The following is a 14149-nucleotide window of genomic DNA, read 5'->3' as shown; positions in this document are numbered from 1 at the left end:
TTACAGACAGCAGCTGCTACTGAAACGCAAAGCGCAGTTCAGCAGAGTGAAGGCAGGGAGATCTCAAAGCAGGAACCAAGTCCTGCGCGGATGATGCAAAATAAGCGCACAGCTCACCTCTGAGCTTCACGTGGGTTGGACTCTGCCATTAAGGCGGCTTTTGTCTCAAAGTTCCAGTCACGCAGTGTCCTTACAGAACAGCAAGGAGTAAAGAATAGAATACAGTAGGAAAACGTTTGGGAAAAGACCCTAAAAGATCAGGCCGAGCACTGCTGTTTTCCGTTAAAGAAAACAACCAAAGCCGCCGGGCAGTCAAGCTGCTTTCTGCAGGCTGGACACGGCCTTTAGGACTGTTCTGCAGCAGCCTGAGGTTTAGCCCCGTATATCCCTCTTACCCTTCGGCTCACGGAGGATCAGCCGCAGAACAAAGGGATTCACTGCCAGAAACCGGGGAGCTCTCATCATTAACCTTCCTGGGAACCCCGTGGCCACCTGCCACCCGGCTTATGGCCGGTGTCCCACGCAGCACACGGCCATCGAGAAATCCCTCGGTTCTCCCCGGGAAAGACCGTTTGTGGCACGTCAGGCCACGTTTCTGGGGCTCGCTAGGGCAGTACAGAGTGCGAGCAAAAACCAGTCTCAGCTCAAGCCTGCTCCTTATCACCCTCCCCTGAAAAAAACAGCCCCCACACGCCCAACCAGCAACAAAACCAGCAGCACCCGCACCGCCAGCCGTGTGCCCGCCCAAGAACACTGCAGGAGACCGGCAGCGCTGCCAGAAACTGTGGCAGGGCCGTGCAAAGCCGCGGCCGCTCACGGCGCGTTAAGGAGCACGCGAACCCGCCGAAGGAAACCGCCGGGAGAGGGCGGCTGCAAACCCCAAACGGACAGACAGCCCCGCAGGACGGAGATCCCCCTCGCTGCTCCGCCTTCAACAGCCCAGCCGAGCCCGAGACAGGTCTGGCGGCGTTGCCTCCCCCGCCGCGGCCGAGGCCGCACGCCCCGAGCTCAGGGCCCGCGCAGGAGGCACCGGCTCCCCCGGGAGCCCCCGCCGGTTCTTCCCCCGGCACCCGCCCGCCCGCTCAGCCCCGCTGCCGGCTCCCCCGCCCCGCCGGGACGAGCGGCCGGGCCCGAAGCCCCCCCGCCCCCCTCCCCGGGCCCAGGCGCCGGCGGCCCCGGCCGGGCCCTTCCCGCGCCGCGCGGTACCTGCACGCGCCGCCGCCGGCGGCAAGAGCGTCCCGGGGCGGGGCGGGGCCGGGGGAGCTCCGGCAAGGACCCCGCGACAGGTGCCCGTCCCAGCGCCTGACCCGCGCCGGCGCGCTGCGGCGGTGCCGCGGGCGGGCGGGCGGGCGGCAGCCGGCGGTCAGAGGGACGCCCCGGGCAGGGCAGGACCCCGCCGGAAGCCGCGGCTCTGAGGAGAAGCCGGGGCCGGCGCCAGCCCCGGGCAGGGCCGTGCGGCCGCGCTCCCGCTCCGAAATCAACCCTTGCTCTTCCTCCTTGACCCGCGCAGGCTGCGTGCGCCGGGAGGGGCCGGTGCTGGGCCCTGCGGGCGCGGCCCGTGCGGCGCGGAAACACCCTTTGGAGAGCGCAGGAGAAGGCGCGTGGAGCGCTGGCTGGCCCGGCCCCGCAGGAAATAAGGTCTGTTCGTGTCGTTATTCTTCGGGCGGGCGGGGGGGGTATGGGGGCAGGGCCCTGGGGAGGGGTGTGAGGCGGTGGGGGGTGCGTTGGGGTTTGTTGAGGGGTTTTCAGGGGGGCCGGGGGGGTGTTTTTTTCCAGGCGCTACTTGTCGGGCGTGTCACAGCGTTGCTCTTCCCGCAGGTCCGCCAGGTGGCGGTTCACCGCCACGAAGCGCTGCCTTAAGCAATTCAGACTTTGCACGGCGAGAGGATTTGTACCGCCCGGCGCTGCGTCCAGAGCGGGGGTGCAGGGACCGTGGTGGAGCGAGGGCGTTTGGGTGAGCGGCTGCAAATGAACTGTGCAGCAGGGAGCGGGGACGGGGAAGGGCTCTGAGCCCTGGTGAGGCCGCCCCTCGATTGCTGGGTTCAGTTTTGGGCCCCTCACCCCAAAAAGGCCCTTGAATGACTCGAGGGTGTCCAGAGAAGGGCAGCGGAGCTGGTGCAGGGTCTGGAGCACAGTTCTGCTGGAGAGCGGCTGGGGGAACTGGGGGGGTTCAGTCTGGAGAAGAGGAGGCTGAGGGGAGACCTCCTGGCCCTCTGCAACTCCCTGCCAGGAGGGTGCAGAGTGCTGGGTTTGAGCCTCTGGAGCCGAGGACCCCGTGCCAGGCCCAGAGGGAATGGCCTCAAGCTGCCCAGGGCAGGGTCAGGCTGGCTCTGAGGAAGGATTTCTTTGCAGAAGGGGCTGTTGGGCGTTGGAATGGGCTGCCCAGGGCAGGGGGGGAGTCCCCGGGATCCCTGGAGGGGTTGAAGAGTCGGGTTGACCCAGCGCTGAGGGATCTGGTGGCGTTGGGAACGGTCAGGGTGAGGTTCATGGTTGGGCTGGAGGAGCTGCAAGGGCTTTTCCAAATGAGATGACCCTGTGATTCTGTGATTGAAGTTCACTACCATCCCCTGTCTCAGAAATTCCTCTCTTCTGGGTCCAATCCTTGCTTCAGTGTCAGGGTGGTCATCTTCATCTTTCTTCCACACAATGTAATCTCACCCAAATCTGGGAAAGACTTCAAGATGTTCTAATGAAAAGCTTAGGTAGAGTGAGCAGTTTCTATGTCCTCAGTTGTCTTAATGTAGCAAACCCCCTGTGTTTAGTCAATTCCCCCTCCTTTGTTAAAACTGCCTCCATAGGATTAGCTTGGCTGGGTTTTAAGCCAGCCTTGGGTCGGGACTATACAAGAAGCAGGCTAAGAACTTCTTCAGAGGGGGAGGACTCAGCGTCTCCTCCCCAAGCGGGAGCGGGCAGGATCCATCCCAAAGCACCATCCCTGCTCAGGGCCAGCTCCAGCTCTTCCCTCTCCCGTCCTCACCCTTCGGACCTTCCTTCTCTTCTGTTCCAGGGTGTCCGAATTCCCGCCCTCCTCGGCTGCTTCGACGCCGTCTCCAGACAGATCCAGGTTGCAGAGGAGGCCGTGACTATCCACAGGTCTTTTGCCTGGCCAGAAACCCCGTCATGGGCCGCAGCCTGACGGGCAGCAAGGCCTACCTGCCCGGTAAGAGGGCGGATTAAACCCCGATTGGCTTCGCGGTCATCGTGTCCCTTCCCTGGGGCTGAGAACTCCTCGGAAGCGACTCCCCCTCTACGGAGCAGAGCCAAAAATTTGGGGTTTTTGTCTTTCTGGGCGAGGCAACGATTGTTTCGCCTAGGGAAGCGCCCGTGGAAGGGCCACTGGCTGAACGTCTCCATCCCTCTCGTGTTTTTTTTCAGGCAACAAGGAGCTGGAGCCCCTCAAATACTCCAAGGTGGCCGCAGCCGCCTCGGTGTCCCGGCAGCAAGCGGAGGGCTGCATCCAGGGCACCATGTCCCTCCTGTCTTACTGCCTGGGGAAGGGGGAGATGTCCTGAGGGACACCGGGGTGCTCCTCACTGAAGGCAAGACAGTACAAATGGAGTTCTACTGCGACTTCCTGGAGACGATGTCTGGGAAGGAGAACTTGGAACAAGAGATTTTCAAGGTGAGCGATTGAATATCAGATGCTTCTGTTAAAAGTTGTGATGGTAAAGCCAAAAAAGAAAAAAGAAAAAAAAAGTTTTCAAGTAAATTTCTTGAGATTTTTTTTTTAAACCTCTGGTTATGCCCTTTTTATGTGCAGAAGTTCATTGTGGCTTTTAAGACCTTACGATCCTCACAGCACTACTGTGATCGTAGAATCAGGAAAACTGTTTGTTGCTGCTTCCTGAGCTTTTTTCTCAAGTTGATATTATCTGTTTGTGGCCTTTATTTTTCCCAAGTTGAGATGGCTAATTAGCCAGTTCTTTTAAAAATCTGTTTGTGCTGCATGCTGTGGTTTTGCAAGGCTGGCTGTGTTTGCCTACAGATGGGATGGAAGGTTTTTAGTGGAGAGGTGATGCCTTTCTTTAAATCGCTGACAACTTTTAGGCAGAAATGAACAGGTTTTCAAGCACAGAAATTTTTCCTCGGGTGCAGTTGTAATATTAAATGGCAATGAAGACCAATCAAGCTTATCTTGATGGCTTCAATAACGTAAACGATTGAAGAGAAAAGGCCGCTGGTTCCTGAGAAACAAGGGCTGTTAGTGATGGTTGAAGTGAGATGGTCAGGTTGTGAGTTGTTATAGTGACTAGCGCTCAAATAGAGGAAAAAAAAATATTTCTGGAGAAGGTTCAGTTCTGAAGCGCTATGAGAGCAATAATTCAATAGTGTTTCTGCTCCTTTGCTCGAGTTTCTGAATTCTAATTTCCGGTATTACCTTTCTGAAGATACTTGAGAGTGATTGTTGTAGGACAGAACTGAGGAGACAGTTTGTGTTGGCTACTCTGTGAGTCATATATTTTCCTAGAAAACAAGGTTCTCTTGGTTTTTGCCAGTTGTTATTGATGTAAAATTCTTTCTAAGATGTGACTGCTGCGTTCCACCTACATCGTTTCCACAATATTATGTGTAGCAGTGATTAAAACCGAGTGTGTTTCGGAGTGTGTAGAATTTGGGAAGAGTTTGATTCAAGGTGATGCTTTGACTTGTGGAAAACAGACTCTAGACTGGAATAGAGTGATACAGCAGTATGTGTACTCCGGCCGGGGTGCCAGGGGGTTCCTCCACACAGCTTGCGCCCCCCCCGCACATTTTACCCCAGCCTCACCGAGTGTGGATATCCGTATTCGTTGGGTTCCATCCCACAAACACCCATGTGCAGGCGTGAGGCTGGGTTAGTTCTAGAGGCTGGTGTCAGCAGTGGATGTTCTCTTTGCCCCTGCCCATTGCCTCCGGGGGGGCGTCTCCGGGGGGGGCGCTTTGGGAGGAAGGCTCAGAGTCTTTCTCACCTTGTGCTTTTCCCCAGAGCATGTGCAGATTCTCCTGGCCAATTTCTGGAATAACAAGAGTGTTTGCCAGCTGGTTTATTCATTCTGCCTTATCTAAGAGAACCAGTGGAACTTCTCCCGTCCATACATGGCTATCTTTACTCGTCACCAAGAGCCGACTAGTTAGAGCACACCTGTTCCCCAAGGACAAAACCATGATATTTGTTGAACGCTGCAGTTGTTGGTGGATTTTCACAGTGAACTGCTTTGTTTTGATGAACACAGCAGTCCTTGGTAACATTCCACAGAGCGGTCTGGGCAAGCAGGATTGTTAGCAATATTCAGAAATACTCTAAGTTGCTCTAAGTAAGTAAATAAGTTGCTAAGCAGTTTGCTGTAAGTAAATAAATCTCAGAACGAGTAATCATTTCTCTGTATCAGCTTTCCTCTGCTGGGTGTATTCTGTTCACTTTAAACCAGTTCGGTGTGGTGCCTGGGTTACAGAAATGCCCAATAACCAATTCAATATTGTTAGTTGGGGCTCCTGTTTCGGTGTGCACGTGTGTTACCCAGATAGCATCTTGAAAAAGTGAAACCTGTGTTCTTGGAGTCCTGTGGGGTGGGGGGGTGTTTTGGGTTTGTCTGCTGAGTTTTATAAATTGCTGGTGTGTTCTAAATGAATAAATATTCTCTGTGATATGGATGGATACCTGAGCACCTGTCGTCTGTTAGAGGGTGTCACTGATTTTATGCAGATGTGCTTTCTATAAACCCATAGGCTGTGTGCTTTCCTGTGTCATAGTCTGTGCATCTTGTATTTTGATCTTGCCTGTAGAGTTAATGGTAGGGGGATGTGTTTTAGAAAATGCTCATGGGAGAGCGTGTGTTTGATGAACTTCTAAAATTCGTCAGTCTAAATGCTTCTTCCTGGCTAAAAGAAGTTGTCTATGTACTCGCTATGGACTTTGCTGTCGTTGTTTCTTGTCCCTGTTCAGCTGCTGCGTGCCACAGGGGATATTTGCTTGTAAATGCCTGTCCCTTCTCCGTAGAAGGTGACAATCTTGCCCTGTTTTCCCCCCTTACCAACTCTTCCTGTCTATTCAGAGTGGGCTAAGGAGCTTTCTGCTCAGTGCACAATTCCTGTGAGTTGTTTAGGCTGCTCTTTTCAATTTACGTCTTTGCTGTGTCAGTTTTTGGCTGCATAAGTCAGTCCAAGTGTCTGATCCTGTCGCTCTGTGGTCAGAAATATTGCCCCAAGGGAAGAAGAAAGAACATGTTGTGAGGAGAGAGGAGGAGGAGATGGTTTCTCTCAATATCCCCGAGGCAAATCCTGTACCTTATTCAGATCAGATCCTTCTCACTTAAACTGTATTTTCCTAGGGTGGTTCTGTGGCAGTTGAACGTGATGTTTCTCCTTGTGCTCAGAGTCTGAGTGCTGAGCTGAGGCAGATCCATCTCCCGACTGTTGGAGTATGTGCAGGCTCCTAACGCTGCCGGGGGTGCCGGGGAGAAGCAGAGCCACAGACACAGCTGTGGAGGGGAGAGGCGGGATGACAGACAGCAGTCTGGATTTAGACTGGTTTCCAGTGCACCCAGAAACTTGCGTCCTTTTGCAGTGTATGGAGTGATGTAAGAAAGCTTATGATCTCTGTCTGCAGTTTCTCTGCTGTTATTCTCCTCCTGCAGTTGTGTGCCCTGTGATGTGTACAGCTGGGTGTGCGTGTCTGCCTGTCCTGGCTGTACGCAGGCACCTGTAACTGTGTAGGTGAATGCGAGTTGTAGTGAAGTACGGAGAGTTTCTGTACTGGCGAGATAGCTTGGAGGTGTTCTGAGGGGGAGAACACAACTCCTGGCTTTACAGGATCAGCTCTTATCCACAGAGGGATGCACATTACTCTTACCACAGGCAAATATTTTGAGGATGCCTGTGTCACAGGCTGAACTCTGTATCTCAGGGGTTTGGGGAAGATGATACGCTCAGATCTGGGCTCTAACACCCGTCCCATCCATCAGCTGACCTTCCGGCACTGTTGGTTGTGTGTGTTTGGAGATAGTTCTTCTACTACGTGGGGTGTCCCTGAGGGGCTGATATTTATGAGGGAGTGTGTTGCTGGAGTCGTACAGCAATGCTGACAAACAGCAGTGTGGCGACGGGAATGGAAAAAGTCTGATATTTTGGTCTGTTGTTTTCTTGCCTTGTAGCTTTTTCTCAGATGAATTGTGTTGCAAGCCATTAAGAAGAAAGACTTTGTCCAGAAGGATTTGTGTATTTTATTTGGCAAAGCGTTTCCTGGCTCTTGGTAGAATGTGAAAATGTAATGAGTAAAGGAGAGTGAACCTTTAAGCAGATTTTTGAAGGCAGTTTTGAGGCAATTTTTGTATATGCGTGAAAAGTTCTGTACCAGCTACTGTAACTGAACCTTTCTGCATCAACATACAAAATCTGACTGAAAGGTGAAAGTGCTGCAGAGAAAATATTGGTGTGACATTCAAATGTTATCCCCAGAACAAAGAAAAATTTATCACAATGATTTTCTTCAAACTTTGGATTTTTCTTACAAATGTGGAGGCTCGTATCTGTGTAATGTACCCTGTTTCACCAGAGAGATTTTTGTCAGCAATAATTCGTATCTATGCACATAGGCCCTGAAGAATATCAGCTAACAATAACCTGAAATTGAGTACTGGGAAGCCGCATTTTGTAGTAAGTGTTCTCAGGATTTACTGATCTGTCGCATTATGTGGGCAGGTGTATGGTAAGAGGTAACAGTGAAGGGCAGAAGGTGAGGTGGCTCAAACCAGATTTCAGAGGGATGGATTTAAACCAATGGGGGTTGAAGGGGATTTTTAGCTGTTTGTTTGTGGCTTTGTTTTTCTCCTTTATCTTTGAACGTCATCAGTTTCCTGAAGGGACATAATTCCACCGAGTGCTGGGAACCTAACAAGCTACTGGGGAATGTGAATGCAGAAACCATTCCCTCTGAAGTGGGCCCGGACTGTTGCTGCTGAGCACTAAGCTGGCCTTGGCGGGCGTGACCCTGGCACTGTGGAGTTGCTCTGTTCTTTCTCGGCTGGCTCGCTGCTGCTGGCTCGTGGCTCTTCCTGTGGCCAGCTGCAGCGGGCTCCTGGCTTCCCTGCAGTCACCTGGTAGGATTTCACCTGGGTGCTGTATGGTGAGCCAGGCAAATGGTACCTCTGCTCTGCTGCTTTCCCAGGGAACCTGGAACACGGCTTGTGTCCTTAATGGGAAATGAGTCACAGCTCCTCCCTGGGACAGCTCCACCGAAACACTGGAGAGAAACTTGCCCTGGCTGGTAGGGCAGGTGTGGTATCCTCAGGAGGTGGACGGGTTTCTCTTCAACTTGAAGCTAAGGGTAGTGGCGGTGTTAGCAGCTTCTAAACCAGGTCAGTTAATGGGAACTAGCTGCAGGCTTGCTGAAGCCGCACTAATCTGGCTGCTCTCAAAGAAGTGTGTGTCTCTGATCAGCTCATTCTCTCTGAGCAGGCTGAAAAACAGCCCCAGGATAGGAGTGCTTAGTCTAGAATCCTGTCGATTTTGTTTTTTGTCCTTAGCTGTTGGAGATTAATGAATGAAAATGGTGTTTGAATTTGCAGCCAGTTCCCATCCCTTGGCAGTGTTATTTCCAGCTGTTCTCTCCTTGGCTCACCGGAGCCCATCAGCTGAAGGACTCTGCTCTTCTGCCCTGGGGGAGTGGGGTGCAGCCTTCAGCATCTAGGAAGGAGTGAGGTGATAGCAGAGGGTGTTGAGGCCTTTTTTGCTTGTCCACTGTGTATTTGTCCCAGCCGTGTCCAAATCCAGCCCTGGCCTTTCCTCTTCACTCATTTTTGCCCCTATCACAATCTCCCCTGACCTCAGAAGAGGAGCCTCCTTTGATTCCACCGGCAGCCATCAGACACAGCGACAGTATGTTGGGGATGGTCGCTGATGTGGAAGTGCAGACAGCACCTTAGATGCTCGACAGCTGAGTGCAAGCAAGGTCTGCTCGGCAAGGTCTGTATGTGCTGGCGTTTGGGTAAGCACCTGGCGTATGGATGGCGGGTTTCTTCGATTTCTTGGGGTCCCACTGGAAGGGGAAGGCGAAGGTGGTGAGTCTGAGTGTCCCTCTGAAGTGTCTGCATCTCCTAGAGGCAGCCCTGATATTTTGGTTCTGTAAAGATTTGATTTGACCTCTGGTTCCTCCAGAGGTATTACACACGTGGAATTCTTTGCCGCTGCAGTTTACCATTAAGGTGTTTCCTTTTGGGGAAGGAAGTGGAGTGCAAAGTGCACTTGTTCAGGAGGAAGAGTCTTAAATGAGAGGAACAGTGATCTCTGCTAGCTGACACCTGAGGAAGGAAAAAACCTTTTGTGGGAGGTGTTGGGTCAGAAATAGTTGCCAGGAAGGTATTGCCCAAATTCGATGGGATATGCCTCCTGTATGTTGGCTTTTTTTTTTTTTTTTTTTTTTCTGAATTACGATACTGCCTTCATTTTAGAGGTAATATTTATTTTCCAGGAAGTGCTGCAGAGGTGTAACTTGTTAATGTTTAAAAGAGGTTTTCTCTGACCTGGATGGAAGTATCTACAGAGGAATGTGTTGTATTTTGTGTAGGAATAGCTTTCAATAGCTTTTTCTCATGATGGAGGAAGAGCATTAACCGGTTTAATCTTTGCGCTGTTGAGTTTTATTTGGGGTGGGGGTGGGGACAGCTTGGACAGCTGGTGTTGTGTAGCCCTGGTATTTGTTCTAGTTCCACTCTGGCTCGAACATGGCTGTGAGACTGGCTTTGGGCACTAAAGCCTGATCCTGATACCCGCGATGTGCTGTCTCTTACCACGCTGAGGAGTCTTTGTCATTAATTCCTTCATTTGGTGCAGAGATGGCGTCTAGTTCTGCTTGCTTGCAGGGAAGCTCTAGAGAGAGGAACGGATCCTGATAATTACTGAAACACCTCAATTCTGTGTGAGGGCTGGGAGAGATGTTCATATCCCTTGTAGTGCCTTATCTTGTAGTAAGACCTTGCGGAAGCTTTTTCTTGCCTTTTTGTTGGAGAACGGCTTGCAGAGAGCAAGGCCATGGGTCCCTGCAGAAGCTGATTGCAGCCATCTGAGGTAAACAAAGGAAAAAACCCGGGGTACAGTTATGCCAAACAACAGACTGTTATGTTAACAAAGAGAGAAACTGAGGTACACAATGGCCTTGATGGTAAAAACAACCTTGGGAAAGGAGGCAGGCCAGAAGAGGGAAGATGTTGTGACATGTCTGAGATGCCACAGGGGGCTGGGATATTATAATGTAGCCTTTTACGTGTATCCAATAGATTTGTGAGTAGTGTGCATGATTATTGTAGAGTGCTTATATAAGGTGTGATTTCTGTCAATAAAGTTGAAGCTTGCTCTATCATTCACATTGAATCGGCTGCGTGCTTCCTCCGCCCGCCACACCTTTTCACATAGTAGCATGATGTTCATGTGGAAACTGAACATCTGTGAAAAAAGAGTCAGCTTGAACTCTAAACGTGAGCCCACAGCAGGGAGCTCTCAGGGAGCACTGAGCGGGGTGTGCGGGGGTGTCTGATCCCAGCGTCTGCCTCCCCTCGTGCTTGGAAACCCCCTTGTTGTCCCCCCCGCCCCGGGAGACCACTGTGCCCAGCGCCCGGACCCAGCAACCCTGTGACATCAGCCTCGTTGCCAAGGGCACCGTGGGCACCGCGAGCCCTGTGGGCACTCTGTCGGCTGCTGCGCTGGTGGTGACACCCCTCAGCTCTGGCAGCTGGCACATGGCACTGGCAGTGATGGATCTGCTCCGTCTCCTCGTCGTGCTGGCCCTGTGCCGGCCTGCGCAGGGCACCTGGGACAGCTGTGGGTAAGTGGCCGAGGCTCTGGCAGGGAGCTTGGGCAGCCTGCTGGGGTTCCCTGGAGGGTCCCCGCTGGCCTCCCGTGGCCACAGCACGGCTTCCCCAGCCCCACGCGGGAGCCTCGGCTCCTGGCAGCACCCGGGCTGCTGGCACAACTGGCCTGCGGAGCTACAGCAGAAACGGGGGTGGCTGCCCACCCGCCCCCCGGGGCTCCCCGGCCTCGCTGTGCGTGCAGCGCCCCGTGGGGAGGGCAGAGGGCTGACCTTCAGCCGGGACAGCCGCCAGCTGTCGAGCAGGACGCTGATGAGATTTTTGGTTGCAGACGGACCTGCGGGCTCCGGAACGTGGCTGCTGACGACGGCACCTCGCCTGTGCTCGGGGGAAAAGACGCCCTGGCAGGGTCCCAGCCCTGGATCGTCAGCATCCAGGATCCCTGGGCAGCAGGCACGGGACATGTGTGTGGAGGGTCCCTCATAAGCCCACAGTGGGTCCTGACAGCAGCCCACTGCTTCCTCGAGGCCAGGTAAGGAGGGCCAGGCACGGGGATATCCCCCGGCACTCGCGGGCGCCCCGTCCGCAGCACCGCGGGCTGCTCCCGTGCCCTCGCCTTGCCGTACGGCCGGTGCCTGGGCACTGCAGAGCCCGGCTGAGAGGCTGCTCAGGAGAGAGCTGGGCTCCTGCCCCGGCTTCCTCCGGCCTCCAGCTCGACACGCCTTGAGCCCGAGGCACGCAGGGGCAGTCTGAGCCTCCGTAGCGCTGCTTTCCTCTGCCCCGTGTGAAGCAGAGGGCAGGGAGCTGGTGGGCTGCGGCAGCACGTGGCTGGGCTCCCTCTGAGCCCTCTCCCCATCTGCCTTCCAGGAACGTCACCATGTGGCGCGTGGTGGTCGGGGCCACCCGCTTGACCCAGCTGGGCCCGGAGGCCCAAGTGCGGAATATCAAGCGGCTTCTGGTTCACGCGGACTATAGGAACATCCCGCACAGGCAGGACGTTGCGCTGCTGGAGTTGGACCAGCCTGTGCAGTGCAGCCGCTCCGTCCAGCTCGCCTGCGTGCCCGACGTCTCGCTGAACGTGTCCGAGCTGACGCCCTGCTACGTCAGCGGCTGGAGGGCCTCGACGGCGAGCGGTGAGTTCCCAAAGAGCGCTCGGGTCCCGAGCGCGAGCTGGGCACGTGGGGGAGGCGGGCTGGGCTTCCTGACAGCGGAGGCGAGAGCCAGAGCCCGCCTGCGGGGACGTGTGCCCGTGGAGAGAGGGGCTTGGCCCAGGGTCCACGGCGAGAGAGCAGGGCAACGCCGGGGCAAAGCCAAGGCCCAGGGCAGGGAGGGGCTCCCCCAGACAGGGCAGGACACCTGGCCAGGAGCTGCCGGGCATTAATTCCTTTCTGTGCTCACAGCTGCAAGAACAACGGATGTCCTGCAGGAGTCCGAGGTCCGCCTCATCGACCTCAACGTCTGCAACGCCAGCCGGTGGTACGCAGGGGCCCTCCACCCCCACAGCCTGTGCGCTGTCTCCGCGCAGGGCGGCATCGACACCTGCCAGGTAGGAGCCTGCGACAAGGCAGCGCCCAGCGGCACCGGCAGCCCCCTACAGCCGCCCAGACACCCCCCGGCACGGGCTGTGCCTGGCCAGTCGCCTACCCACCGCTGGGTCCCCGCCGCTGGCGGGGCTCACCGCCCCTTCCCCAGCTGCAGGTCCTTGCCCCTGGCCCCACTTGCCCCAGAGGCCCGGGACTCTGCCCAGAAAGCCCACCCAGCGCTCCTGGCAGCCCTGAGGTCCGGCTCCCAGCCCTGGAACATCCCTCTCGCACCCGGCCAGCGTCGCTGTGCGGAGATGAGCGCCAGCCCCACCCCGCGGGCCCACCACCCCCTCCCAGACAAGGTCCTGTCGGCCCCAGCACCTGAGCAGAGCCTCTGTGCTGGGGACACAGCTCTGGGGGTGCTGGCAGAGAGAAGGAGCCCGCCCTAACGCTGCCAGCGGCCACCCGCCACCACCCTGACTCTCTCTCCTCCGCTGCAGGGGGACAGCGGCGGTCCTCTCGTCTGCAGAGACAGCACTGCTGACTACTTCTGGCTCGTTGGGGTGACCAGCTGGGGGACAGGCTGCACGAGAGCAAACCGGCCTGGAATCTACACCTCCACTCAGCACTTTTACAGCTGGATCCTGGAACAGATGGGGCTGAGCCCAGAAGTAACGGCTGCTCCGACGCCAGGGCCGGCCTTCCCATCAACCCCCTTGCAGACGCCGAGGCCAACAGCAACCCCATCAGGCAGCTTCAGCTCCGACACCCTTCTACCGCAGAAGTTGGTGCCATTCTTCACCTGGTTGCAGGAGCTGGTGCAGAACCTGTGGGAAGGGCTGAGCAGCAGGATGGACAGGATCCAGTGCAGGCTGCAGTGCACCACGGCCACCTCCTGCAGGGGCTCTGCCTGCTGAGCCAAGCGTAGCCTCAGCGTCAGCGGCCTGCTCGGTCCTGCCCACGGCCCTCCACCTGCACAAAAAAGGACATTTTCTTAGCAGCTGAATAAAGTTTCCACGTTTCAGAGGTCACCAGGCTCCGGTTCCATTCCGTCTCCTGTGCACGGCAAGGATTCCATGCCCAGCACCTGCAAAGTGAGGCTGCAGCAGCCAAGTGGGGCACAAAGGGAAAGAGTGACTCCGAGGGGTGACCCCGAGCCTGGTCACTGGCAGTGTCTGGGTGCCTTCTGCCAGATTGAACTTGACATCGAGAAAAAAAAGTTGTCTTTTCCAAACAAGACATTGGCATTACTGCTCGTGAGCAATCATAGACATCCCCCACTGTCTGTTTCTGCTGTTTCCTCTATCAGCAAGAACCTCAAGAGCATTTCCAGTGCAGGCCAGGGGCGCCGAGTCACCTAGAGCCAGATCTGCCGTAATCTCCCCGATCCCATAAAGGACCACACCACCGGGTAGATGGAGCCCCTGAATAAAACCAGGGAGAACTGATCTCTGTGCCCCTTTGCCACAAACCTTGGCCAAGCTGCTTCAGTCCCGAGCCCAGCACATGCGTATCTGCCGCTGCTGCCCAGCTGCAGGGGGCGGCTCCTTCAGGCCCAGCACCTCACGCCCTTTCAGCTGGGGGCTCTGCTTTGAGCTCCTCATCTGTCGGACTGGCATCAGGACTGTTGCTTTCCCTGGAAAGTCTTCCGAGAGCTAGTTAGTGCTTAAAATTCAGGTCTATTCTTTTACCCAGAGTACAGAAAAAGGCATTTTCTTGACCTTGAAAGGCTACTGTGGGCCCAAGGCGAGGCCCCAGCTGCAGCCCAGCACTGCCTGAGGCTCTCAGCCTGCTGTGCCAGGTCGCACGGCCTGGCCTATGGCAACGCAAGCGCTCCTTGCCCCCACC

General features: G+C 55.5%; 1 protein-coding gene and 1 long non-coding RNA gene across 2 annotated transcripts; both read left to right on the top strand.

Annotated features, from left to right (window-relative positions):
* The first annotated feature begins 1366 nt into the window (after positions 1–1366).
* Positions 1367–3093, top strand: LOC141972862 (uncharacterized). Its single transcript, XR_012635438.1, has 3 exons — positions 1367–1638; positions 1819–1954; positions 3008–3093. It is a non-coding gene; the product is annotated as an uncharacterized LOC141972862 (long non-coding RNA).
* A 27-nt stretch (positions 3094–3120) lies between these two features.
* On the top strand, positions 3121–13662 carry LOC141972840 (acrosin-like). The gene is made up of 7 exons (XM_074930877.1): positions 3121–3160; positions 3514–3622; positions 11110–11310; positions 11646–11915; positions 12186–12324; positions 12802–13130; positions 13611–13662. The coding sequence occupies exons 1-7, from the start codon at positions 3121–3123 to the stop codon at positions 13660–13662; spliced, it is 1140 nt and encodes a 379-aa protein (XP_074786978.1).
* The last annotated feature ends 487 nt before the right edge of the window (positions 13663–14149 follow it).

This window comes from Athene noctua, chromosome 36, assembly GCF_965140245.1.
Source record: "Athene noctua chromosome 36, bAthNoc1.hap1.1, whole genome shotgun sequence".
In the NCBI taxonomy this organism is placed as follows: domain Eukaryota; kingdom Metazoa; phylum Chordata; class Aves; order Strigiformes; family Strigidae; genus Athene; species Athene noctua.
The sequence above is the reverse complement of the archived record's forward strand: the minus strand, read 5'-3'. Positions and strand labels throughout refer to the sequence as shown.

Excerpts from the sequence above, each read along its gene's own strand:
- LOC141972840 (XM_074930877.1), top strand. The coding sequence starts at position 3,121 with ATGGGCCGCAGCCTGACGGGCAGCAAGGCCTACCTGCCCG. Across the intron at positions 11,916-12,185 it reads GCCTCGACGGCGAGCGGTGA|AACAACGGATGTCCTGCAGG; the intron begins GTTCCCAAAGAG and ends CACAGCTGCAAG. Across the intron at positions 13,131-13,610 it reads CAGGAGCTGGTGCAGAACCT|CAAGAACCTCAAGAGCATTT; the intron begins GTGGGAAGGGCT and ends TTCCTCTATCAG.